Below are 27,267 nucleotides of genomic sequence, written 5' to 3'. Positions count from 1 at the left end.
ATGTTGACTAACCCTGGATTGAAAATGTAGAGCCACTTTTCCCCCTGCCAGTATTTCAAAGACTTCTCTCTTCCAGGTTTTTCTGCGACTGTGGTGCTGGAACACTCTCCAACCCATGTACATTAGCCGGAGAACCGACCCATGATACAGATACGCTATATGACTCTGCTCCTCCTATAGAATCTAATACGCTGCAGCACAACTGAATTACTTTTGAGAAAGAAAGGAAGAAAAAAGTCCTGCCATTCTATCGTAACTGTTAATTTTGTTTTTGAGGAAGTTATACTTGCCCATTTCTGCAGAGGGAGACTTAAAAATGGATGTGTAAAAGTGGTGACACTATGGAGCTCAACCTACCAAAAAGAAAGTGGCAATATGTTGACTCAGGATAACAGAACTGGGCGTTTCAGCATTACTGTGTAAACAAAGACTAAGGGACAGATGTGAAGAAAATAAGCTGCATCTTTGTACAGATACCAACTTCCAAAAGGCTGGTGTTTCTACAAGTAGCATTGAAACACAGTCCCATTTGCAGTAGTACTATTCTGTAGACTAGCAGCAGTCTTTGTTGCTGCCTTTATGGACATGGGTACCAATTGCTTTTTGTAATATGGTAAAAATGTGAGCTAGCACTTCTGCATTTATTTTGATTTTTTTAAAAACATTTATTCAGATTGAGATGATTTTAATGCTTTAATCTCATGTAGTTTTTAATTTCAAGCAAATCTTATTGTACTTGAATGTGTCCTGTTTTGTTAGCACATCTAGACTTGCTGTAACTGTACTCATGTCCCAGTATGTACGTTCTTTCTATGAAAGAGAACACTAATCTTAAATTATATCCAGCAATTTTTCTGGTATCCTTTGCAGTTAGAATATCCCTCCTTTTCCCCTTCCCTGCCCCCATGGTCTTCACATCACTTTGAGAAACAATGTTTTAATGAGGCTTCCTGGGAGATAATGCACTATAAAACAAAGTATGCAGGCGACAGTTTGCAGTTAAGAGGTTTTACTATGTTTTAAAGTACACTGTTGTAAGAACATCTCCTCAAAACAATCCTGTATTTACTCTGTTCACAGTTTTATTGAACAGTCTTGGACATTAACTCTTATGAACTGCTGAAAATTGCAATTTCCTCCTCTAATGAAGATGAGACAAAAGTATATAGACAGCCCTATACAGTTTCATAGCTTTTTTTCCATTTATGTGTATTGGTGACAGTGGGTAATCAACAGCCTGAAAGTGTATGCATGTACCATAACATCTAGACTTAATATATTGTGGAGTATTCAATAACCATTATGTAGAGGGGGTAGCTAAGAATTAAAAGGGTTTAATTTCCTAGGAAATACAATGGAAAATGGTCATTTTTAAAAAATAAAGTTTATTAGATCACTGTTGTTTGCATAAACTGTTGTTTCAAAAACTGCTGTAGATAAACTTATTACAGGTTGTCTCACACAGGAAGCACAGCTAGCTTGTCAAGCTCATCTCTGGCTAGTGGAGCGCCTTCCGCTATCTGGCACTGTTTCCTGGGAAAACACACACAGTCAATCAACATATGCATGTTTAAAACTAGGGGAAAGAATTTTTACAATTAGAAGGAAATAATACGACACTGCTTGCTCTTCCGGCTAGGCTCAATACAGTATATAACAGTGCTGTGCAATCACATCAGCTCCACAGCAAGCTAGTTTAAACCATCTCCTGCAGCATGCAGCAAGCCACCGGTTTAAGGACACTAGCGTCACCCCGCCCTGCAAGGAAAGTACATGGTGAAAAATCTTACCTGAACAATCTTAGTGAGAGGGTAGTTGCCTCAAACTCTTTTGCCTTTTCTTGAGCTTTCTGAATAATTACTTCAGGAATGTTAGCAAGCCTTGCTGCATTAAAGCCATAGCTTTTAGGGCAAGCACCTTTAATGAATTTGTATAGAAACGTAATTGTTTCTTGGCTAGGATCGTCACTTTCATTCTCCACCATACATGCCTGAAAAGAAAAAACAGCACAAAGGAAAGTGGATCAATGGCCCTTGGTTCAAATCCTACCAGCTCATCTAGGCCATTTAATGGTCTACTTTGTTTACCAGCAAGTTTCCACTGATCACTCTGAAAGTAATGGAACAGTGGGGGGGGGAGGAGGCCCATTTCATTTAGCAGAATGGCTGTTTTGAAGAAAGGGAGTCCCAGCTTGTAAGCCCTCTGTAGGTGAGACCACTTTTGAAGGGAAAGGAAGTGTTACATACCATGTGTCCCAACCGCACAGAAGGGGTGTGAGAATAATCCTCTACTAAAGAATGGTAATGTGTTGAAAACATGGTGCGGCATTTGATGTTCTCTGAAAGTTCTTTGACAACTGCACTAGCAATAGCAGTTCCATCAAAGGTAGCTGTACCTCGACCTGGAAAGTAAAGAGCCGAGTTTAAAACTCCAAGGCATTGCCAGAGTGGCTGAAATACATTTTGAACCTTGCTCTAGGCTGGATCTTTCCCCTTCTTTCCAAAAAAAACCCCAAACTAAGAAACTACCAACAGCATACTGAGAATCTGAACCACTTGACTAGGTAGCTGAGCCATCCTGTCTTCACAGTAACATGCAGGTGAGACGCTAACCAAGACCCCTTTTATAAAAAGAACAGAACTTCCAAAACTTGAATAATCAGGACCTCTGCCATAATGGGAGGTTTCTTGTATGATCATTCCATTGTATGTATACAGGTGAAACTCGGAAAATTGGAATATCGTCAAAAAGTGCATTTATTTCAGTAATGCAACTTAAAAGGTGAAACCAATATATGAGATAGATGCATGACATGCAAAGCAAGATACGTCAAGCCTTTATTTGTTGTAATTATTTGTCGCCGGGTCAATTATAAATGGAATGTAATTAATGAAATGTAATAGCGATGTTATTTTTGTTTATTTTTGTATTATTGTAACTTTATTACTGTGCAATTTACAAAAGAAAGCATTTGTTAAAAGAAAAAATAATAAGTTGCATTGCTGAAATAAATGAACTTTTCGATGATACTCTAATTTTCCGAGTTTCACCTGTAAACTGCAGCCTTGGCTCAACAATCAGAACCAGAATTGGGAGAAGTTATTCAGGAAATTCAAACGAGCTTGCTGTGAGATACTTTGTTTAGCAAGCAATGATTTAGTCTAATAAAAATATTTATTCCAAAATCTGTATCAGGACGGTAGTCTTATTAGGCGAATCAGATTGTTACAAAAGCAAGCTTTTGAGTTCTCCAAAACTTTTGATCAGGTTAAAAAAAGTGCAAGGGGCAGGAAAATTTGTTCAAGTCTGTTAAGACTAACCAGCTGCTGTCACAGATGACTTAAGATGGTGTATGGGAGGAAGTGGCAACATTCAAATATTACCCTTTCTAGTGCACATGAGTGGCCTGGGTAAAAAACAACTAGGCAAGTTTCTTAAATTTATGCCCCCCATCCAATGATACCTAAGGAAACAAAAACAATAAAAACACTGACAGCCGGAGTATCTCAAGCAAACTAGAAGGCCTTGAATAAAATGGTCTTTGCCTGCAACTGAAAAAGATCCTCTCGATTCCAAATGAAGGGTGGCACAATGTTCCCAGCCACCCATACCTCAAATGAGATTATCGGGCAGACTGGTTTGAGTAAAAGTGGACCACCCACTCTCTCATGATACTAAATGGGATTGTCAAGATGCTGAGGTGGAAGCGGGGTGTCTGTATTTGTGCACTTTAGCTTGCTTAAGCAAAGGCACTGTGACCGACCCAGGCACATTCAGCAGTCTTGGAAACCAGAACGAGAAGAAAGTGGCAAGTGCGGCTGCACCTCCACATTGGATTTTTTCATGCTTGGAATCTTGGGTCCAATTAAAAAAACAAAATTCGTGTGGGCAAGAACTTCCCATATGGTGTTGCCAGCATCCAGTGCCTTGTTTAAATTGGGCTCTCGACTGTTTCATAGGCCCTGTTAGCACACCTAGCATCCATAGCCCAGGCAGGAGCTGTGCTGACACGATAGCTGCAGAGGGGCTTGCTTTAAATGGCACTGGTACATACAAGGTCATGCAACCAAGCTCTTGCTTTGCAACAGCATATAAATCAGGAATTTGTGCAGTGCCACAGACAGAGTATAGGCAGCTGTAGCCTGCCAATCGGGCTGTTAACTGACATACCTGTAAGTGGGCAAAAAAAAGTCTTTAAAAAAATAAACAGATATTGCAATTGTTATTACATACCTAGTTCATCCATAAGAACGAGAGAATGTTCTGTTGCATGTTGTAATATGCTGGAAGTCTCACTCAGCTCAACAAAGAATGTACTTTCCCCTGGTTGGAGGGAAAAAACATCCTGGTCACTGTAGGTTTCTAAATCACGCAAGGAGCCTCCACAGAAGTGTGGAGCAGGAATGATGATGATCGAGAGTAGAGGCAGGAAGAATTATATGCATTTTGGCAGCAGCTAAACGCGTGGCCTCACAGTCTGTCACTATCTTCACCCTCTTTGCGCAAGCAACATGAGAAGAGAGCTACAAATTATTTGTATATTCTTGCATTTATACCCCACCTTTCGTCATGAAACCAAGGTGCCATGCATGTGATTCCCAGGAAGGATCCGATTCAGTTACTGAACAGGTCTGCTTAACTTCCAGTGAGGTGGTGGACTCATGCCCAGGGCAGTCTAGAGCAGGCCGGGCGCCCTGGTGCTGAGGGGCGGAGATTGCTCCGGCGCCCCTGCCCTCGCAGGGCGCAGCATGGTTTCCGCGCGGCTTCGCCCCGCCTACCGGCCCGGCGCCCTACACCAATGGGACTACCTAGAGCCGGCCCTGCTCATGCCTTCAGAACATTCCCTAGGACCAGGCCCAAGATGACGCCAGGAGCTTTCAATGGGGTGGAGACTTCCCATATCTAAACTAAGCTTTCAAGCCATTGCACCACACTGATTGATATTATGGCTGTCACCCTTGCAGCAACATCTTGTGCAATGTCTACTCAGGAGCAAGCCCCGCTGAATTTAATCTGGGTTTACTCCTAAATAACTGTGCAGGATTGCAGCCTTAAAAACCTAACTTTAACTCCAAGAGGAAGTCTGTGAAGTGGCCCACTTGAGCTCCGCCCAGTTCATTCACTCAGCAATATGAAAACGATGCCTTTGCCTCAGTGGAAGCCGCTTTTGGTAGGAGAGCCCTTCAAATGTTCCTTCATCTGTAAGGAGCAGTTCCTTTCCCAACCTAGTTAAGGAACCTTTGGCATGTCCCTCACTGAAGCCCTTGCTGCCGTTTCTTCTCTGCTGCTTTCCCTCAGGGCACATGGGTCTTAAGGGGCTACAGGGGAGGGAGGGGTCAGAGCTGCCAGGTCTCTTAGGCTACTGATGGTCCCTTCAAGAACTGGTGGTCATGGGCTCCTTGGTCTGGGCTTCCTCACTTCTTCGTCCCCTCAGGGTACATCTGTCTTAAGTATGGATAGGCAGGAGAGAGGAGAGTCTATAGAGGCCAAACCATTCCCACCCTTCCCATAAATATTTCTAGTGCTTGTCACCGTATAACCATTTTCATATACACGTATTTTGAGGTGGGCACACCCTTCTCCTCCCCTTTACATAAAGTTCTGTCTCGCCTGTTTTGCTTTAGCAGTTATTTCTCAGTAACCCCCAAACGGACAGGACTCACCTGACATAATTCTATCTGAAGCCCCTAGTCTGGTGAATATTCTGTCGACAGGAGTAAGCCTGCAAGATTCAGCAGGTACAAAGCACCCCAACTGGGCCATGATCACCACGAGGCCAGTCTGCAAAGCAATAAAAGCAATAGGCATTAGAGAACTCGCTTCACCTGCTTGTCCTGCTGCTAAGGAAGAGATGCTTGTTCACTACCTCCTCCAATGCTGTTTCCACCAAAATGAAGTTGTCTGCATTTGGACTGCCCAGTACAAATTGACACCTTCAAACCCCCATCTATTCCCACAAAGAAGAATTCTTTGAAGTCCCACCCACCTCACAGGGTGTTTGTTGTGGGGGAGGAAGGGAAAGGAGAATGTTAGCCGCTTTGAGACTCCTTCGGGTAGTGATAAAGCGGGATATCAAATCCAAACTCTTCTTCTTCTTTCCCCTCTCCCCAACAGAATCCTGCTGTTCTATCCACTTCCACATCACACAGGTGATGAAAGAAAACTGAACAAAGTACAACTGCCTAATTATTTCAATAGTAGGATCTGGGTAAGCAGGAATGTTACTAACATTGGGTTTAGCCTAGTTTTAAATTAATGCTACTTTGCTAAAAGCATTTGGACAATTTGTCCTGCGCATGGTGCTGCAAACTATGTTATTTTCCTATAGGAATTCATATGTATTTATACAGTACATGTCAGAGTCCCAAAGTCCAGCTAGCCCAACTTCCTACCTGACCCTACTTTCAGCCCCTCTCCAGTCTTCTCACACATTCCAGATTGCAATGGGAACTCTATTATTATTGTTGTTGTTGTTGCTGTTTGTATACAGCCCTATACCTAGTCTGCATGTTGCAAATGAAAGCATAAAACATGTACCAATTGGGGGAAGAAACCCCTTAATCAATCCCAATGGCAGTTAGTCTGTAAAAATAAGAAGAGGGGAATTACACAGATAAACCATGCTATGTTCTATGATCACCTGTCTCAGGAGCGTGGACTTTCCTCCCATGTTTGGACCAGTCACTAGAACACAGCAAGTCCTGCTCTCCGCACTTGCTTTTTCATCCTGTACACCTATGAGGATATCATTCGGGATGAAGTCATCATCCAATGAGGTTTTTGTAATGCAGGGGTGGCGGGACTGCTTCAGCTCCAAAAAGGGCGGCGTGTTGCTCTCCGGAAGCACAATTACAGGTCGGCACAACGGTCCATCACATCCCTGGCTATAGTGTGCAAAGCACATTAGGATATCTATTTGGGGGGGGGGAGAAAATCCCAGTCAGTTTTCCCGTTTCCTGTGTTCTTTATTCAGAGCACTGGGCTATATCACAGGTGACTAAAGTATCAGTTACTTCCAAGTACTTCAATCACAAAACTTTCACCATCTTCTCCTCCAAACAAGAAGCTTTTACTGCACTACGTACTGCTAACATCCAACACAGAAATTTCAAATAACACACAATTATTAGGAAAGTATAAGTAAGATGAAAGTCTGAAATTTAATTTTAAAATGATTGAGGGATAGAGTTTCCATCAATTAGATTAGACTAAAAAGAGCAGAAGGTAATGGCAATCTTAAACTTTTAGAAAGCCTGGGAATACCCTATTTTCCCATGATTAAGACGTTTTTTCCAGGATTTTGGCTTGGGCAGATGAAGGCAGTCCCTCCTGCCACTGTCTCCTCCCCCTGCAGGCTGCACGCTGGTGACTGGCTCGCCTCCTGAAGCCCCCGCCAGCTCGACCACTGGAGTGAGAGCACCCTTTCCTCCCCCCCCTCCTCTTCAAACCCTTTCTTGGTTTGGCTTCCACCACCACCCATCTAATTTTAGGGTTTTGTTTTCTTAATTTTGGGTTCAAAAAAATTAGGGGTCATCTTGTACAAGGAAAAAATATGGTACTTTCACAGTTCTGAAGGTATCTCTTTGCTGAGCTCTCAGCTTCTCTAGAACTCAGGCTGACTCCTTACCTACAGATTTAGATTGCTAGTACTCTTGCAGGCTTGCCCTGAAAAACTATACCACATCATCATCTTTTGTGGGACACAGCCCACCTCATAAGATACGACAGAGGTCGCCAGTGTGGCACCCACAGGTACCAGCGTACCCAACTAGCACCTCCTATGGCACTCACTGAAGGTCTCAGTATATATTCCCCCCAAAACGCACAAAAGGCTGTTTGCTTTTCCTGCTCAGTTCCTGTCTGCCCTGGCTCAGTCTCTCCTTTACTGAAAATGCCTCCTTAGACATGCACACATTTCATTGGATGCCAGGACAGGACACACACCCTCTCCATCAGTCTGAAGAGATATGAGGTGCATAGAGTTTCTCCCCGAGCAAGTGCAGCGACGGTTGTTGCAACTGCAATAATAATCACACAGGTTACAAGATTATGCATCATTAGGCTCATCACTGCATGGAGCTATCAACTGCCTTTGCTAAGAGTCACTCCATGCGCAAGAAGCAGGGAAACAATCCTTTTCCGTATATCAACATTTAGCCCCCACCCCCAGCTAATATTCCTAATGCACACAGTGGCACTCCACACTGGTTTCTTCGCAAGGGATTAGATGGCAATATTCCATATTATGGAACCCCGGCTCTTGAATTAAAAGTACATTTTCAACTTGAATATACTACGGTAGAAGCCTCCATACCTAGAACTGCAATGCATTCCACTGCCGTCTGCCAGTCTTTGCTGCTTTTATCAAAGTCGTAAAATAACCTCTTCATACAGTCTTTCTGTGCCGTATCCCTCCGTTCTTCAGCGTTGATGATATCGTTCAGCATTTTCTCCAGATCTTTAGTCCAGTAGCGCTTAAAGCCCTTTCTGGTAGATTTCAACACATAATCATCAGGCAGGTTCGCAGGCACCGAACCCTCCGCAATCTCCATCTGGTAGCGGTTTTTGCCTGCTCCCCAATACATCACAGCTTTAATGCCAAGCCGTTTGCGCTGCTTTTCCAAATACTGACGAAGGCCTTCCTCAATGTTGCCTATATCCTCTAGCGCTTTATCATATTGAGTGTCAAACCCGGTTTTGGGGTTGACCACACCAGTCTTTCGTGCAATGTTATGATCGAAAGCTGCATCCCACCTTTCAAGTTCTGCTTTAATGTCTGGGAAGTGGCCTTCTGGATTCTTAGATTTGACCATCGCTATCTGCCTTAGTGTTTTGGATTTAAAACCGTCAGCGATATCTTCCAAAATTGAGATGATTTCCATAATTATTTTAAAACCTTCCAGTGCAGACAAAAAGTCTACAATTTTTTTCTTGCTGTATCTGGCCTCCTCATATAAAACAGCTCTGTTGCCAGGGTGGTCCTGGTTCTTAAGGGATGACCCAATACTGTGAATTTTGCTTAAAAGCCTTTCAAGGTCTGGGAGTTTCCTTAAAAGGTCGCGGATTTCTGACATTTTGGCAGCTTCAGCTAGGAGGTCTTCAACTGCATCCAAGCGGTTATTGATGGTAGAAGGGTTACACAACGGTGCACAGAGCCACTGTTTCAGGAGTCTCTTTCCAAAGGGTGTGCAACAAGTGTCAATATTTTCCAGCAATGTGCCTTCTTCTGACCCAGTGGTTGCATTCTGCAGAATTTCTAGGTTTACTAGGGTGACCCCATCCAACACCATCCTCTGACTTGTTTTAGCAAACAGACTGCTTGAGTTTTGTTCTTTTGCAATATCAACATCCACAGGAATGTATTCTTCAAATTTCCCCATTGATAAGAGTTCCTCGTCAATAATGCATTTTTTAAGGTAGAAGACACAGCAGCCAAGAGCAGAGAGCGCAAGCTCAGCATTTTCCCCAGGGGTAAGTCCTAGGGAGTCAGTTTCCGCAGTCATAGATTTGATTACTGGCGGCAGGATGAGCTCACTGCTTGGATTTTCTTCGTCCCGGAAGTAGCCCTTTTCAATCAATGTTTTTAGTGTTTTGGAGGCATCCCAGAACTGAGACCCAGCAATCAAACCTTCTTGCACAGTAGAGGGGAGTAAGCCTTTGAGTATCTTCTGTGTTTCTGCAGAGGGGTTCCCTCGCTCAAAAAGTATCTGCACAGGAATATGATGAGCCAAGAGTGTTCTAAACCTTGAGCAATGGCGGTCATCCGAGAACTGACCCAGGTAGAACTTCCCCACGGTCGTGTCAACAAAGCATACTCCATAGGTACGATGAAGGCCAGCAGAATCGTCAACTTTTTCTTTCACGCAGAGGAGGTATTTGTTGTGGTTGTCCAAATCATCACCATCTAGAATACCGTAGGTCTGTGTCCCTTTGGAAATAACCCTGCATATTTCTCGGCGCACAACTCTGTCGTATTTTGTTGGGTGGGCCAAGGCTCTACAGCGTGCTTCCATCATCTCAGGACTCTCAATCTGCTCAACACGAACCACTTTGTAACCTTTCTGGACTAATATAGTACAGTATCTGTCAAATGCTATTTCTGGGAAACCAGAGTGAGCAAAAGTGCCTTTCATGAACGACAGGCCCATCTTGTTCACACCAATAACAGCATCCATGTGGAACAGCTCATAGAACTTCCCAACTTTATAGAAAAGCACGCCATCAAAATTCTGGCTCTTCATCTCCCACCACTTCCGCATTAATGGAGTGCAGTTTTTAAGGTAGTCCTCTGGCACAAATAGAGTATTTGGATCATAATCTGGATCATTTTGCCGTCTCCTACGAGCATCTTTCCTTTTACCATCCTGGAGCCAGTCAATTTTATCATGTTCCCACGAAGTCGGATTGCCATCTGCTCCTGCTCCTCCTCCTCCTGCTCCTCCTCCTCCTCCATTAATGCTTGGCTGAAAATCAAAGCATTCAGGAGCTGCAAAAGATGATAACTTGTACTTTATCTCAGCCGAAAGATTTGTTTCTCTGCTGGGCGTTGCAGACACATTGTTCTGGGGAGGTTTATATGCCTTTTCCTGCACTGGTTTAGGAGAGACTTTAATGGGACGCTTTACTTTCTTTCCTGGGTCAGCCTCCGATTCAGAAGCCTCACTGTCACCAACTCCAGCACTATTTTCATCACTGCTAGCTTCATCAGGTTTAAACTCCATGTCTGAATACTCATGTTCACTGTCAGAATCCATGATCTTTCTCTTTTTGGATTTCCCAACACGTTGCTTTCTTCCAATTTGCCTTTTCCTACGTTTCACTTCCTCAGATGTGCCAAAATCATCACCCTCGTCGCTCACCTGCCAAAGACAAAAAAGAAGAAAGTAGTATTAAAAACCAGATGCTTTAAAGACAGGCTAATGCTACAACTTTGACAAGACAAGCTTTCTGATGGGGGCCCCCAACAATTTGGCTGCTGTCTTCTTTTCATTGTTGTTTTAAATTAAGCAGCAGGTGGTGTTGTCGGACCACGTTATCGTGCAGATATGAGATTTCAACTTCTCCATCATGACCAGTGAACAATGGGGATGTGATCTCCCTCTGCTCATCGGATTTGTGATAGGTGAGTGAGAGGTTTCAACCTCTCCACTTGGACTAATGCAACGATGGGTATGCAATTAGGAGTTCTATGGCAGAGCAGTAGCTAGGCTCAATTGCATCAAATGCTGGAATAAGTTGTCTCCAATACTTCCGTTTTGTTCAAGCCTACACATAGTTCTTCAACAGTCAGATGTCAGTTCTAAAGATCCTGAAAGACGAGGACAACCAAGAGGTTTCTTTTTCAATTGTGAAGGAAAGCCCCTACAGGCAACTCCCAATTTATGTTCCACTTTGAGGTGACCTGTAAGTCATCCATTTCAGCAAATTAAACATGCACTTACATAGCCTTGAATTAAGTGACAAGCATAAAGGATGAGGTGTGTTCTCCTCCAAGATTTTCTTACAGAGTACCATGCTCTACCATGAGAAAGTTGGCTCATAACCACAGAAGAAAGTGCTGCTGTGAATAGCTGTGTGTCATTCTGAACTTATTCTGTGGTTTATTACTGTAGATCATAGCATTAGTAAGAAGGGTGACATAAGTTGAAATATGACACGAGATTCCCCACATTGAGCCTTGCTTGACCCAGGTACCAGCCTTATCAAAAGCATGTCCTGAAAGGCATTCAGGCAACACCCTGAACTCCTCACACTTTGCATAAACGTTAGCACATGCAAATTTCCCAAGTACAGTCTACTGACGCCCTGGATGGAGACAATCAATATAATGTTATTATAACTTAAAGACAGAGAGCACACCAAGACAACCAGTTCAACCATAGCCTACTAGGATAAGTCTTTCGAACTCTTAATCTGCAACATGGGGGAAATGAGAAATGGGTAGGAACTCTCGAGGAAAGGCAACAGAAACAATAGGAATTGCCTACCTGAAAAGTCCCCTCCCTTCTCCACAAAGAAAAGGGTATAAAGGAACCCCAAAATTTGTAGGCAGTGGCTCTCCTAGCTCCAAGGATCTTCATTCTGCGCTCACAAGGAATGAACACACACATGCCTAAGGACAGGTATTCCCCCCACTCCCTCCATTTCTTAACTTACTATTAGTGTGAGTCTTGCTAGCGTAATGGTCACGCTCACTTGTGCAGGCTTTTGAGAATTGGTAGGGATTCTTCCACTCTTTAGATCAAGGTGTGTGTGTATGGTAGGATTTGCTACCTGCCTGAATTGTAATTTTACTGTCTGAAACAGCATTTATGTATTCTGTCATTTTCATTTCATATGATAAACCAAGCTTGGTTTTTTTTAATGTGTTCCTCAAGAATCTGAACGTAAAGCTATTTGCTCGCCTCAAAAAATTACTGGGCCGCCCGTCTGGCAATTAAGAGATTGTTATGCTGTGAACCGCCCTGAGATCTACAAGTATAGTGCAGATTACTACTAGTAGTAGTAGTAGTAGCAATGATCGCCAGCCCAGAACAAAAAGTATTGGGTGTCAGGAGTTTTATTTAGGCAGGAACAGAGGCAAATACAGTGGTAACTCGGTTTAAGTATACAATTGGTTCCGGAACTCTGTATTTAACCTGAAGCGTACTTAACCTGAAGCGAACTTTCCCACTGAAAGTAATGGAAAGTGGATTAATCCGTTCCAGACGGGTCCACAGAGTACTCGACCTGAAGCATACTTAACCCGAAGTATGAGTTAAGTACGGAAGTCCGTACTTAACCTGAAGCGAACTTTCCCATTGAAAGTATTGGAAAGTGGATTAATCCGTTCCAGATGGGTCCACGGAGTACTTAAACTGAAAGTACCCAAACAGAAGCATACTTAAACCGAGGTATGACTGTACATATTCAAAAATGGGCATGTTATAATTCTACCAAAAGATCCCAAACCTCTAGTTAGTGTGTACAGATACAGTATATGTGAGTGTGGACATGCATGTGAGTTCAGACACATACTTGTTACAGTTCCAAAACAATAAAGAGAAAGGCAACTATCTACGTATACAGAACTGTCCTACAAATCATGAGCAACCTCTCTTCCCCGTTTTCTAATTGCGTTTGGAAACAAGAATTATAAAGAGTGACCTCCATCTCCTCATCGTCTTCTTCCTCGCTTTCTGAAGGTTTGTCACACACTGCCAGGTCAAGTCGCTCACTCTTCTCTTTTTGCAAAGCAGCATCTGCCAATTCCATTGCTCTTCTAATTTCAGGTCTTGAACTGTAGAACATGCCTCCCCTACTGGTATCTCTACCAGAGGAACCTGTAATATAAAAAGGAATCAGTCAAGAGAATACAATTTTTAGCTAAAACACGCTCATGGTTTCTCCTAGTTTTTGATTATCTAACATGCAGAAACCTTACAGTAACAATCCCAAATTAAAGATCCTGCATTTAATCCCGTATCTCTTAAGAACTGTTATTTAGAACTGCCACTACTCAGATTACTATGTATATTAAATTGCATGACTTTTTAAATCATTCCACATAAACTACCGTACCACTAATCTGCTGTTGGAATACTGGGGGCAGTTTGGTGTAACTCACACAGTCAGAATCCCACCATAATTATTTTGATGCAAAAGTAGCATATCAAATGTTGGTGCTGAATACAGAACCGTCTTAGGCACTCTATAGTTCCCTCTGCAACAAATGGGTGGAGCTTCTGCCAAGAGTGGCATAGGGCTGCAAGTTGCCTACAATAACAGGGCAGATGTGTGTTAGGTGAAATAGTACAGCCCCAATCCCTTGTACTGCCAAGTCAAGTCAAACTGAAGAGATGCATCCTACTCAAATGAAGGTGAAAGGGCATCTTAGCTGAACAGTACTTCCAAGCCTCTCAGTATGTGGTCAATTTACAGAGTGATGCTGCATTGCTTCTAATATCTTATGTGTATATTCTGTTATCACCTATTACATTCAGTTATCAACTCTTACCTGTATATGGGCGTATATATCTAATGCTAACCCAACCCCTTGATGGGTCATCGTCAAAAAACTGTACATGGATGCGAGAGGATCTCCCTCTGCCTCTGAAAAGTGATCCTTCTGTTGGATGCTTGTAGACAAGGCATGGCCACCAAGGGTAACCTTCGAGTTTGGCCCAAACCAAATCACCAGGTGAAAATTCACAGTCACTGCAAGACAAAAAAAGATAGCCTTTATAACAGATCTTTTACTGACAATCTATGAAGTCAAAAAGACTATCTACATTGGTTACAGACACAATTCTCTTAGAATTTAGCTCATACTTTACCCAAGGATACTCAAGTTTTTATTTTATTTTTTGAAGTAGAACCCCCACCTCCAAATGTAAAGCATTGCTTTTCGCTGACTGACAAGGCCTGTTCCCCAAACCTGGGACAATTAAGAAACATAGCTGAAGAAGTGTGCATGCACACGAAAGCTCATACCAAAATAAAAACTTAGTTGGTCTTTAAGGTGCTACTGAAGGAATTTTTTTATTTTACTTCGATCCAGACCAACACGGCTACCTACCTGTAGCTTGGAATTATAAAAGAGGATAAAGAATAACAAAGCTAATTTTTCCTAACACTATTAGGATAGGTATTACAGGATCCAGTTTCGCAGCACAGCTGGTATGATCTTGCAGGTGAAACAAAAAGGCCACATCTCCCTTAAGAGAAGAAAGAAAGAAAGAAAGAAAGAAAGAAAGAAAGAAAGAAAGAAAGAAAGAAAGAAAGAAAGAAAGAAAGAAAGAAAGAAAGAGGGGGGAAGGTATGAAGATGGGATGGATGGTAAAAGAATGATGTATGATACTTCTGACATTTTGCCCATGTTTTTACCCCTGTAAAGCTTGTTGGCTCTGGATATAAGCAGAAGCCCTACTGATTGGGAGGAAGAAGGTGAGGGAGTTTCCCCCAACACAATAGCTTTGCCTTAATAAACAGAGTCTTGAACCTAAATCAGTGCAAAGGCTCAATTTTCTTCCACATCCAGAGCCAATCAGGAGGCTCCTAACCTAGAATGTTCTAGTAACTGGGCCTATGGTGCATTCTTGGTTTTCTCACAGTTGAAACGAGATGAAACAAGTTCCCAGGTAGCAGGCCCATTTATCTTATCTTGAAGCATATGCAGCATATGAGATAATGTTTCCAGCGATTGAGCTCATCCCAATCCTCTTCTCACTGAGACCACTACTTCCACAGAGGCCTCAGCAAGGAAATCCTCCTTCTTTGCACAAAATTAACAGTTTGGTTTGATAGTGATTTAACAATGAAGTGCCCTGGAATGTGTGCAGAGTTCCTTCCCTCCCTTCAACAAGCAACTGCAGCACACACACTTCAGTTTCAGATCGCTGAGTGGAGGACTCTAGAGCAGTGGTTCCCAACAGGTGGTCCGGGGACCCCCAGGGGTCCGCGAGCTATGCCAGAGGGGTCCGCAAGATGCTATTAGAATAAAAAATATATTAAATATATTTCGTATGATAACAGATTTTTTGTTTTGGCCACTTCCTGCATGAGCAGAGTCTAGCGCAAAACTAGAATTAGATAGAGGCAGTAGTTCTGCTGTACGCCGTTAGGTGGCGCTTTACAAACACTACTGTTTTGCAAAGAGGCAGCACGCGCATTCTACTAACACTCACCTCCCCAAGATGCTTTGCGCGCGTCGGCTTCATTTGTGCGCTACTGCGCATGTACCGTGTTTCTCATATTATAAGACACGTCTTATATTTATTTTTTCCTCAAATAAACACACTATGGCTTATTTTCAAGGGATGTCTTATTTTTTTCCTCCTCCTCCTGCCGTGGCCGGCATTGCTGCTGCGCCTATCACTATGTCTTATTTTCGGGGTATGGCTTATATTCCTTGAATGCTTAAAAATCCTGCTATGGCTTATTTTATGGGTATGTCTTAAAATATGAGAAACAGGGTACCCTGTCTTCTCCATTCCCCTCCCTCTTTGCAAAACAGTAGTGTTTGTAAACAAAGCGTTGTTTTTCGCGGAAGCTACAGTTCGCGTAGTTAAAAATGGACCGTTGGTTGAAAAGTGGTTCGTTAAAACGACATAGGCCTACAGATGAAGAGGAAGATAATGCATTTGATGTCCAAGCAAGTAAGTAAGTGACTCTCGAACCGATCTTATCAGTGTCCATTGAACCTAAATTAAAACTAACTGTATACTGATGGAGTACTCTGTTGTAACTGTAAAAAACGTATAAATATAAAATATAAAAAGACTCTTAATTTGGCTCTCACTTTTTAATTTTAGGATTAGGAATTAATGGGGGTCCTTGTCACAATAGCGGCTCGATGAGGGGTCCTCGAGAAAATTTTGTTGGGAACCCCTGCTCTAGAGCAAACAGCATGGCTCTCAAACAGTGACAATAAAAAAAATATTGAGCTCGCCAAGAGTTCTAAATAGGAACAGGTTAGTCAGTGGGCAATTGAAGTGCCCAGAAACATGTGTAAATAGCATTTGGCATATAGATAATGCAATGTTCAATCTGCAAATGAAGCGAATGAAGACTCTGTGTCCCTCCAAAGTAATCTAAAAACTGTAACAGAAAAAGCACAGCTCTCGCATTCTTTGGCAATATTCTGTACAGCAGCACACAATGGGTTGTATCCAATGTTGGGTCCTACTCACATTAGACCCATTGTGAACATCACCTTAATTTAAATGGATCTATTCGAGTATAAAGTTGAATGTTGCCCAGCGATTCCCTGCTACTACATCTACTCCTGTTTCCTACCCAACCAAACTCTTCTTGCAGATGCACTGAAGTAGTAATTCCTTCTGCTAAAAATTTCTTCCTTAGCCACTATCATACTCTCCAAAGACAGCTCATGGCTCCCTCCCAACCATTTAATGGCGATTCCCTGCAGCCAACCAGCCGCTCCAGCTCATTGGGCTTTAGCAGCTCCACTTCCTTCTGAAATCTGGCGTTCTCCGCCACTTCCCCTGCCACTGAAACATCCGCCGGTCCCAAGCCACTTCCTTCCTTCCTTTTCTCAGCGAAGGCCACTTGAGCCCAGCTTTGTTGGGGTTGAGGCAGCAACTCTCAAGCCCCAGCAGCAGAGGGCTGTTCCTGGCAGCGGTGGGAGATAGCAGCAAAGGCAACAATGGGGTACCAATGGCCGTGGCATTGCCAGTGGTGTGCAAATGCCCGACCCTCTGCCGCTGTGGATGCTGCCAAGGAGCCCCACCATTATAGTGAAACCTCAGTTCTTGAATAGCGCCGAAACCCCAGGAGTAAATGCTCTGGTTTTCAAACGTTTTTCAGAACCCGAATGTCCAACGCAGCTTCCATTTTGAGTTTCCCTATTGAATTGAGGCTCCTGTTTTGAGTTTTAGAACGTTTCAGAAGTCGAACTGTCTTCCGAAATGGATTATGTTCAAAAACCGAGGTTCCACTGTTTGGATTTTGGATTTGATATCCCGCTTTATCACTACCCTAGGCAGTCTCAAAGCGGCTAACATTCTCCTTTCCCTTCCTCCCCCGCAACACTCTGTGAGGTGAGTGGGGCTGAGACTTCAGAGGAGTGTGACTAGCCCAAGGTCACCCAGCAGCTGCATGTGGAGGAGTGGAGACACGAACCCGGTTCCCCAGATTACGAGTCTACCGCTCTTAACCACTACACCACACTGGCTCTCACGGTACTGCAAATGCAGAGCTACTCGTTCTATTTCTTAAACAGCTCCTGCGGGTTCTGCACCCCAGTGTTAGCACAACTCCATCTTTTCCTCCTCCTGTTCTCCCTCCTCCCTTTCCCATTTCTGTCAACGCTGCGGCGTCAAGACGTCTCCCAAACAGGCCTACATGACTGGGTGGGGAAGCAAAGCCTCGCTTCTCTCACTGCCACCCCATGGCTCCTGTCTTTATTACCTGCCTTTATTACAAGGCAAAAACGTCTCTTCAACCAGGCAAAAACATCTCTTCAACCAGGCTGATTTAACATTCTTCAGCTTTTAAATGTGGTTGGGGGAGGGGATTATTGGTTTTTTTTCGTATGTATTTTGTATTCTCATTTATATTTTTCAGTTATGAACCACCCTGAGATCTTTGGATGAAAGGTGATATACAAATTTAATAAATAATGCTAATACTAACACTAATACATGCATATACTTTTCTAAAGGGACGTTATCTGAAAAGACGAAATAATTCAGTGGCAGAGAGCCCTTTATAAGTTTGAGAACATCCAGGCTATCTGTGAGCTACAGGCTCCATTCAGGTGGTCTAAGGAAATGTAACAGAAAAGTCTGTCATACTTACTATGAAAGGTATTTCTAGATCCCGTAAAAGCTGGCGCCAGATTGGGATTTAGGTTTGGTGCCACCTGGCGGTTAATAAGCAACATTGCAAGTTTGAAAAATAAAAATAAAGAATTGAAACAAGAAGCTGCCATCTTAGCTCCTCCCCGCTCCTTCTTCAGTTTTTAAATAACAAGCCAAAAAGCGAGATTCAGTGCAAGTATCACATGGGAGATGGCTTTCAATGGGAAAGGTTGCCTTTTAAAAGTCACAGAGACTCTTTGGTAGAAAAAAGATGACGGGAGTAACTATTGGAAAAATGGTAAGTTGGAGGGGTCTGATGAGACTGGCGGCGGTAAGTATTTGTGGATAGTGTCCAGCACCTATCTGTTGGATGTGGTCTGCTGCCAACTATGGGTGTATTGCGGCAGGGCAGCTGTCCTCCCACTGGAATAGCAACAACGCCAAGAGAGATGGGGTTTGTTCTGTTGAGTGTTGCAGGAATAGGACTGTTGCTTTTCTTTCAACTCTCCGCACTGCCTGTTCCAGGAGGCTGGGAAGGCCGAAGGTCCCTGCCTCTGAAGAACCTTGAGCCTCGATAAGTGTGGCGAAAGATATGTCATCTCTTTTTTCTTGTCCCTAGACTCAACTAGGATGTCCTTTAAAGCCTCTTCACCAAAGAGCTTACCCCCTACAAAAGGTTCAGAGGCCAAGTTGTTGCAAGACAGCACATCAGCCTCCCGGTGCGCTGGAAATCTTTGACAAGGACATGTCAGACCAGTTCAGGTCTTGAGGAGGATTGCCCATGCAAGGGCCACTTTTTGCAAATGATTGGGCTGTGGCAGAGGCTCCGATTGCTAGCACTTAAGGCTGTGTCAAGGTCTTCAGGGGAAACAGTGCGCCTGGGTAAGGACTGAGAACCACTGCATGAAGGTTGTGCTCCAGACTACCTCCTGGAGGTGGAGTGAGAAGCAGGGGAAGCAGATACTGTTGATGAAGAGACTGAGAGATAGTTGAGGGCCAAATTACTTCCTCAGCCAGATCTACTAGGAGAGCTTCCTTTAGGAGGTACAGTATATGGATGAAATTCAGGATTAATGCTGTATTCTGAAGCAGAGACTGCTTCTGCTGTCGAGTAATGACGTCAAAACATTTCATTCATGCTAGGGTGAGCTGCATGGGTATCTTGGCTCTGAGAGGTTTCAAAGGGATGAGGAAATTCCTCTTGAGCTCAGCTGAGGAAGATCTTCCCTGCAAGATATCAAACTGGTGAACCGCTTGCCGCTTCACCAGGGAGAGATCCATTGTCCTCCTCTCTCTGGTTGTAAGCGCTCCTTACTTACCCAAAGCAGAGCCTCCTGCTGACCTTCCACTGAACCATCCTCCATAGTGAGAAGAATGCCAGGAGGGGGGTTAACCCCCCCCCAAAAATCTGACTCTGAGATCTTCTGAATAGCAAAGGGGCAAGAGAGTCTGGAAAGCTGGGAAGATCTGTTGAAAGTGACAAGTGCTGCCCCTGAATTGGGCGGGGGGGGGGGGCTGGAACCAAATCTTGAATAGAAGCAGAGTTTGCTGTAAAATCTTCTATTGTCTTTACAGGCTGTGGTTTTGCTGCTGAAATTCACTGCAGGAGGGTGTAGATTTCTTCTGTGCCTTTCTATTTAAGTGCAGACAAAGCAGCTCTCTGAATTATAGCTGATCGTTAATCAAGAACAAAAAATGCAGGGCAACTCTCTAACACCCACCCACCCACCCCACAGACTGGCTTTAGCTGCACTGAGGAAGAGGTTGGAGGGGGAGGGGAAATCTGGAGGCTACTATGGCTGAAATCAGCAAAGTCAAGGACAATGCAGTCTCTAAAGAGGCTGTAGATAAGGAAGGAAGCCAACAACTGAACAGGCTTTGAAAAATGAGTGGAAAAACACCAGAGCCAGGAAGGAGGAGAAGAACTAATGATGAGGCTAAACACAGAGAGAAATTCAACTAGAGGTAGAAGAGACAAGGAAATAACCAATCTGAAAGGAGAACACCAGGAGTCTCAGGAAGAAACAATTGCTTTCTGCAAGGCAAAGTAAAAAACTGAAGAAGGAAGGAGCATGGAAGAGCTAAGACAGTAGCTTCCTGTTTCAATTATTTTATTTTATTTGTTGCAAGCTTGAGATATTGCCTTTTGACCGCCAGGCAGCCCCAAACCTAAATCCCAATCTGGCCACAGCCGTTATGTGGTCTCCAGAATAGTTACGACTATTGTGTACTTGGATGCATTAAAAAAAGTTCAACATTTTAATTTGACCCTGAAAACAGAAAATTACTCCCCCCACTCACAATTTCCCTTTGAATGGGAAATATGAACTGTTTGGTAACAAGAAATGAAGCAGAAATATATCCATGATACAAGGCCTTTTTAAGTGCAAGGAAAATGCAACATTCATGCTTGAAGTTAGCTTTGACTGAGCTGGAATTTTATCATGTTAAATTAGGGCATAATTAAATTAGAGGCATAAAGGAGGCATGTAATGATTAGAAATGTAATATACCTGCAGTGTGAGGGGGAAAAAAGGAAAAAGTTGCTGATGTGAGACTTGTAGAAGTCAGTTAGCCCATAACCTGTTAAGATATGGGCTCACTATCTGTTGATATTTGTTACAGGTACCCTGTTTCTGCTAAAATAAGCCATACTCATAAAATAAGCTGTAGCAGGATTTCCAAGCAGTTGCGCAATATAAGCCACACTCTGGAAATAAGACATAGTGATAGGCGCAGTTCTGGAGGGCGCCAAGGAAGAGGCTAGGCTGGACAGGTAATAAAAAATAAGACATGCCCTGAAAATAAACCACCACGGTTTTTTTGAGGAAATATAAATATAAGACGGTATCTTATTTTCGGAGAAACACGGTAGGTAGCCGTGTTGGTCTGACGTAGTCGAAACAAAAAATAAAAAAAAATTCCTTCCAGTAGCAGCTTAGAGACCAACTAAGTTTGTCATAGGTATGAGCTTTCGTGTGCATGCACACTTCTTCAGATACTGAAGAAGATATCTGTTGATATGACACATTTCGGCCAGTGTGGTCAGCAGAGTATTCACAGTTCCAGTAATCTTCCAGCAGAACATTCAGTTACTTCTGGGTTTGCCACTCACGTGGAAGGGCAAACAGCTCCGTGCGCATGCACAGATGTGGCGCTTTGTCCAGCATCCTTTTCAGCCAGAGACCGGGGCTCCGGAACGGATCCCAGTTGCAAAACAAGGTACTACTGTACTAGAAGTTCATAAGAAGATGCCCTCTTCTTGACGTACAAGGAACTATTGGTGGAAGAGAAAGAACAATTTAAGCTCAAAACATATGATCAGTTGAAAAGTCATTTGAATGACTGGCTGCAGTATTATCAAATAAATGAAATGTACAAGTTGGATAAAAAAAATGGTTTTCAAATTGAAAAGTCAAAATTGGAAACAGAATTGTTAGAGCCAAAAATTAAGAACCTTTCAAGGATGTATAATTTGTTGTTGGAGTGGGATACTAAAGATGAACAGACAAAATCGGTTATGATTGAGTGGGCAAAAGATATAGGACATAATATAATGATAGAAGATTGGAAAAGGTTGTGGAAGAAGAATATGAAATTTACTGCGTGTAATGTGTTAAAAGAGAATATGATGAAGATTATGTATAGATGGTATCTTACACCAGTAAAGTTAGCTAAGATTTATCACAAACAGGATAATAAATGTTGGAAATGTAAGAAAGCGGAAGGAACCTTTTACCATATGTGGTGGACTTGTCCCCAAGTAAAGAACTTCTGGGATAAGATTTATAATGAGTTGAAGAAAGTGTTTAAAAACACGTTTATTAAGAATCCAGAAGCTTTTTTACTTGGTATTACAAGAAAGGAATTACCCAAGAAAGATATTACTTTTTTTCTGTATGCCACAACAGCAGCTAGAATTGTATTAGCAAGGAATTGGAAATCTGAAGATATGCCGATGGTGGGCGATTGGCAGATGAAGCTGATAGAATTTATGGAACTGTCTGAACTGACTGGGAGACTCCGGGACCGGGGAGAAGAATCAGTGAAAGAAGATTGAAAGAAATTTAAAGTTTATTTAGAAAAGAATTATAAGATTAGTAATATATAATAAAGGATTTGGAAGTATAAGGTGGTTGCAGAAGTAAGCTAGTTAAATGTAATGTGTGTTTAGATTTAGATATATAATGGGAAGTTAATATGCTCTTAAAACTAAAATTATATTGAGTTGTTTTGAAAATTGTTGTTTGAAAAGGGATTAAGAGTAACATTTAGATTTGATAATTAAGAAATAGAAAGTTGTTAAGATTTAGAAAGTGCTAAGTAAGTGATATATAGAAACGTAGAAGGGAGGGAAAGGAGGAAGTCGACAAAGATACGGAATATAAGATTGAGTGATGTATTTTTTATGTTTTTAATTTGTTGTTGTCGTGGAATGTATATGATATGTACATTTGATTGACGAGAAATTAGAAGTACATAAAGGATTTCTGGAACATATAGTTAGAAAATCATTATATAGAATTTGGGAAAAATATAAAAGGACATTAGAACCAAAAATACCCTGGTGGGCATCCCCACTAGAAATGGTATCAGTGAAGAGATTAAAAATGAAGGGAAATTGAGCTACATATAAAATTTTATTACAAGAATCAAATGGGGAATTAAAATTAAAGGATTATTCGGAAATAAAGATTTATACCAATGATTGGTTCCAATTTATACAAATTAAATATTTGTATTTCTAACTTGTTGGAAACATTTTGCACATTACACCAAATTTTAGTGTGAAAATCATGCCACCAAGATGACAAGGAGCAGTCATGACCCTTTGCTCAGGTACCCTACCCTATTATGCAGGACCGAGAAAAGGGTTTGGGGAAGTTTTAGTTTCATTTCCTTTAAAGTCAGCTTGCCCCCATCAAAGACCCTCCAAGTGTCCCTATTTTCCAGGGACAGTCCTGGATTTACAGAAGCCATCCCTGTTTCTGATTTGATCCCAAAATGTTCTGCTTTTCCTTAGGGTGGCCCTATTTTCATCAGAGAAATGTTGGAGGGTATGGAGTTATGTGACCCCGAGCCAAGCCAACCGTTAGAAGACACCGGAAGGCAGCTCTGTATAGGGAAGTTTTTTTTAATGTTTAATATTTTAATATGTTTTTAATATATGTTGAAAGCTGCCCAGAGCGGCTGGGGCAACCCAGTCAGATGGATGGGGTATAAATAATGGTATTATTGTTACTATTATTAAATAGGACATCCCTATTTTCATTGGAGAAATGTTGCAGGGCATGCCATCACCTGGACCAAGGGCTCGTGGTTCCTCCCCCACATGCCCATCTTGAAGGCTTCCCACAGGCATCTGATCAGGATGCTAGATTAGATTGGCCATCACTCTGACTCAGTAGGTTTCTTATGTTCTTAAACAGAATTTACATTTGAGTAAACATACACAGATTGCAGTTCTACATGCTTATCTATGCAGCTGGGCCTGAAAAAACACACAAATCGCACTGAATTCAAGGGCACTTGCCCTCAGGCAAGCATTCATTCATTTATTCAATGATCCTGCACCTAGATCCTATGCACATTTACTCCATTTTACTTGGCAAGATATGCATCCTTGCATATTCCAAACACTAATGCCAGGAAACACACACACCCTACCACCACCAGGCAATTTAAGTGATGCCTCCATGTTACATGGAAAGCAGAAAGTCATGTCTGCAAGTCAGGCCTTTTCCTGAGACACAACCAGCTACACTTTCATATTTTAACACTCGCGAGCGATAGAGAATTTTTAAAAGGGGTATGCGGTCGTCAAAAGAAGGCCAAATGGATATGGGCTTTGAGTGAAGCTTGGCCTTTACTATTAAAAAGTGTATGCAAGGACTACCTTCATGAAATATCAGTGAAGGACTGCAATGTGGTATAAGTGGACAGCTTTCTTGTACAGTATATCCTATCGCAATTACAACCTGCTGCAGCAAGTGGTAAATCTAGCCAGTCAGGAATCTTTTAACTCCTCTTGTACAGTATAGCCCAAACTTAATGTATGATTAATGTATAGCTATTTTTCAGCACTCCTTTACATTAACGTGGGAATGGTGCCGCAACAAAACTCAGTCCATTTGCAAAGCAAAACAGGATCCAGCGTGCATAGGGGACCACATGTTGCGGTTCCTTCATTGCAGGGGGTTGGACTAGATCAGGCACCCCCAACCTGCAGCCCTCCAGATGCTCTGGCCTACAACTCCCATGATCCCTAGCTAACAGGACTTGTGGTCAGGGATGATGGGAATTGTAGTCCAAAACATCTGGAGGGCGGAAGGTTGGGGATGCCTGGATTAGATAATCCTCAGGGGCCCCTGCCAACTCTACGATCTTATTCAACAGCTGTCCTCCACGGTTCATTCCGTTCTGATTCAGTGTCTTAGGATTCCGTGAAACCATTCCACATGGCAGATTCCCCCCCACCCCCCCTCCTTTCAGTGTGCCAAAGTACTGGGCTATACAGTACCGGGTGCTGCTGCCATATGAAAAGGGGAAGGAAACACAATGGGGGGAACGACGACACAAAAGGCCACCAACCCACTTATACCAAGCTGCAAATCGGAAGCTTTAAGCAGTTTTGGGGAGCTTTCTCCTTCACCTGGAGGGCCACCGATTCGGAAAGATTTGAGAGGCAAATTCGCGGAGGAGGAGGAGGAGGATGCCAGATGCCATCAGCTACCCACCCTTCCAGCATCACAGCGCAGCGTGCTGCTTCTGCTCGGAAGAGCGGGGCGCTTCCGCCACGCGGAGATTCCCCACGAGCTCGCGCGGTGGCCTACGCGGCCTCCTGCAGAGGGGTCTCCCCTCGAACCTGCCTTTCCCGCGCTGCGTCACCTGAGCCCGTTCCTCCACCTCACCTGCGCGCCTCGCCAAACCCTCCCTCCGCTATCGCGCGCGCCATCCTTTTCTCTCTCTCTCTCTCTTCCTCCGGGTCTACCCGGCCTATCACCTCCCCTCCCCCCGCGAAGAAGCCGCTTTCGGGCCTAGTATGCGAGAGAGGGCGGCCATCCGCCGCCAGCCCTCCTCATGGAAGCAGCGCCTGCGCGCGCCACGCTCTTGGCCCGCCAACCGCCGCCGCCGCCTTTTCGCTTCCTCAGCGCGGGGGCTTACCAGTCCGTGGGGGGCGCCCTGGTCCTCCCTCTGGTGCCCGATCCTCTGGGCGACAGCATGCGCCCGCCCTCGGGCTCGGCATCGCTGTGAGGGCTGCAGGCGCCATCGCGCTTGGCCTCCGACATGGGGAAAAAGCTGAGGAGGGAGCTTTGGCGGGACATGGCGGCGGCGCCGGAGGAGGAGGAGCAAGAGAGGAGCGCGGCGACACCCCCTTTCTCTCGGCTCTCGCTCGCTCGCTCCCTCCAGTCGGCGAAGCAGCGCGCCAAATGCCCGTCCCCGCCCAGCGAGGGTCATGCGGCCTATGAGCGCCGAGTCCGTCCGCCTCCTGCTGTCTGAGGTGGGGGGGGGGAGGCGGACAATTAATCGGGCTCTGGGACCAGGCCGTTGGAAAGCTCGCCCCGTGGTGGTGCCTGGTTGCACGATAAAAACACAAAAGCCCAACAGTAACAAAGCAATCACCTCTTCCCACGAACACGTTTTAAAGGATGTTAAATGAGCCCAAGGTCTGGTTGAAGAGGAACGTTTTTTTTTTATCTGGCGCCTAAAACACTGAAAATAGGTCCTCGTGTGATATACTCAGCTCATACACGTTGTTGTTCGTTTCAACTCGGAAGCGATTTAGGGCCTGATTAAAATCGGGCCTTTAATCGTTGAGGTTTTGTCAACCTTAACAAAGATGTCTGCATTAAAAAAACAAAAAAAAACCATTCCTTTGTGACCTAAGAGAGAGAATTTCAATTTCTAGATCTCCGTTTAAGGGTTTTTTGGGGGGGGGGGTGTGTGGAGTGGGCGTACAATTTATTATGTCCTCTTCATTTTGCAGGGGCAAAATTAGGCTGTATTTCACCTGAGTCAAAGACAGGGCCGTCTTAAGCATATCAGGCGCCCTGGCGTCGTGGTGCGAAAATCGATCCGGCGCCCCCTCCCACCCTGTTTCCCGAGGCGGCTGTCTGGAGGTACCTACCCCAGAGATCCCCCCCTCAGGGAACATGCCGATCCGATCACACCACCTCCTGAGAGCAGGCCGCCCTGACACCAACCCACTCCCCAGGGATCCCCGCCCCCCCATTGGTCACGGCCTTCCCCATCCTGGCCAATCCACAATCCACGTCCACCACAGAGATTGCGTCACCCACAGGGAGCAAGCCGCCTCGACACTAGGCCTCTCCCCAGGGATCCCAGCCCACCCCATACATCGCGCCACTACCCATCCCAACACCGCCAGGGAGCAGGCCGCCCCGACACAAGCCCGCTCCCCAGGGATCCCCGCCCGCCCCAGAGATCAAGGATAACACCTCCCGTAGCCACAAGGCCGCTACACCAGGCATCCCCAAACTTCGGCCTTCCAGATATTTTGGACTACAGTTCCCATCTATAATAAGTTATATTTCTAAGCAGAGGAAATGTGGGACCTAAGTCCCACCCGGGTAATAGGAGCAATGGAACCAACACAAAGAGGCAACATGCCATGCAGGATACAACAAGTTTTATTTATTCAGCATATGCTAACCAAAGGTGCAGTGCAATCAGCTCGCAACCTGCACACCGACTGGTGGATTCACAATACTTTTATACAGTCACAAACAGGCAACACCTGATTTCCTTAACTACAAAAAGCACATGTATTCCAAACTGCCAAACTGCCATACGCCCTTCTCCCTTCTTATCTGGTCCTGGGAACCCAGCTTGTACTCCCCTCCTTCCTTTACTGGGTGTGTAGGGTATAGGGTAGGCATTTGATAACAGTTTGCAAGCTACACGCCCATGGGCCCCTGCCTTTGTCTCACTTCAAGCCCCTCTA

General features: G+C 43.9%; 2 protein-coding genes across 4 annotated transcripts in view; one reads left to right on the top strand and one right to left on the bottom strand.

The window, feature by feature from the left end:
• The window catches only part of FBXO11 (F-box protein 11), a 65,065-nt gene extending 63,667 nt beyond the window's left edge, over positions 1–1,398 (top strand). For all 3 annotated transcript variants that reach the window (XM_035111069.3, XM_088667411.1, XM_088667413.1), the window contains exon 23: positions 77–1,398. In XM_035111069.3, coding sequence (XP_034966960.2) covers positions 77–206 — 130 coding nt within the window. In that variant the 3' untranslated portion in view covers positions 207–1,398. The remainder of the gene's footprint in view (positions 1–76) is intronic.
• Positions 1,366–25,800, bottom strand: MSH6 (mutS homolog 6). The gene is made up of 10 exons (XM_035111067.3): positions 25,467–25,800; positions 13,997–14,196; positions 13,147–13,322; positions 8,315–10,859; positions 6,641–6,912; positions 5,664–5,781; positions 4,234–4,323; positions 2,247–2,401; positions 1,791–1,990; positions 1,366–1,533 (listed from the first exon to the last, which is right to left on the bottom strand). The coding sequence occupies exons 1-10, from the start codon at positions 25,625–25,627 to the stop codon at positions 1,458–1,460; spliced, it is 3,993 nt and encodes a 1,330-aa protein (XP_034966958.2). The 5' UTR covers positions 25,628–25,800; the 3' UTR covers positions 1,366–1,457.
• Positions 25,801–27,267: the final 1,467 nt, after the last annotated feature.

This window comes from Zootoca vivipara, chromosome 3 (assembly GCF_965207765.1).
Source record: "Zootoca vivipara chromosome 3, rZooViv2.hap1.1, whole genome shotgun sequence".
NCBI classification, from domain to species: Eukaryota; Metazoa; Chordata; class Lepidosauria; order Squamata; family Lacertidae; genus Zootoca; species Zootoca vivipara.
The sequence above is the reverse complement of the archived record's forward strand: the minus strand, read 5'-3'. Positions and strand labels throughout refer to the sequence as shown.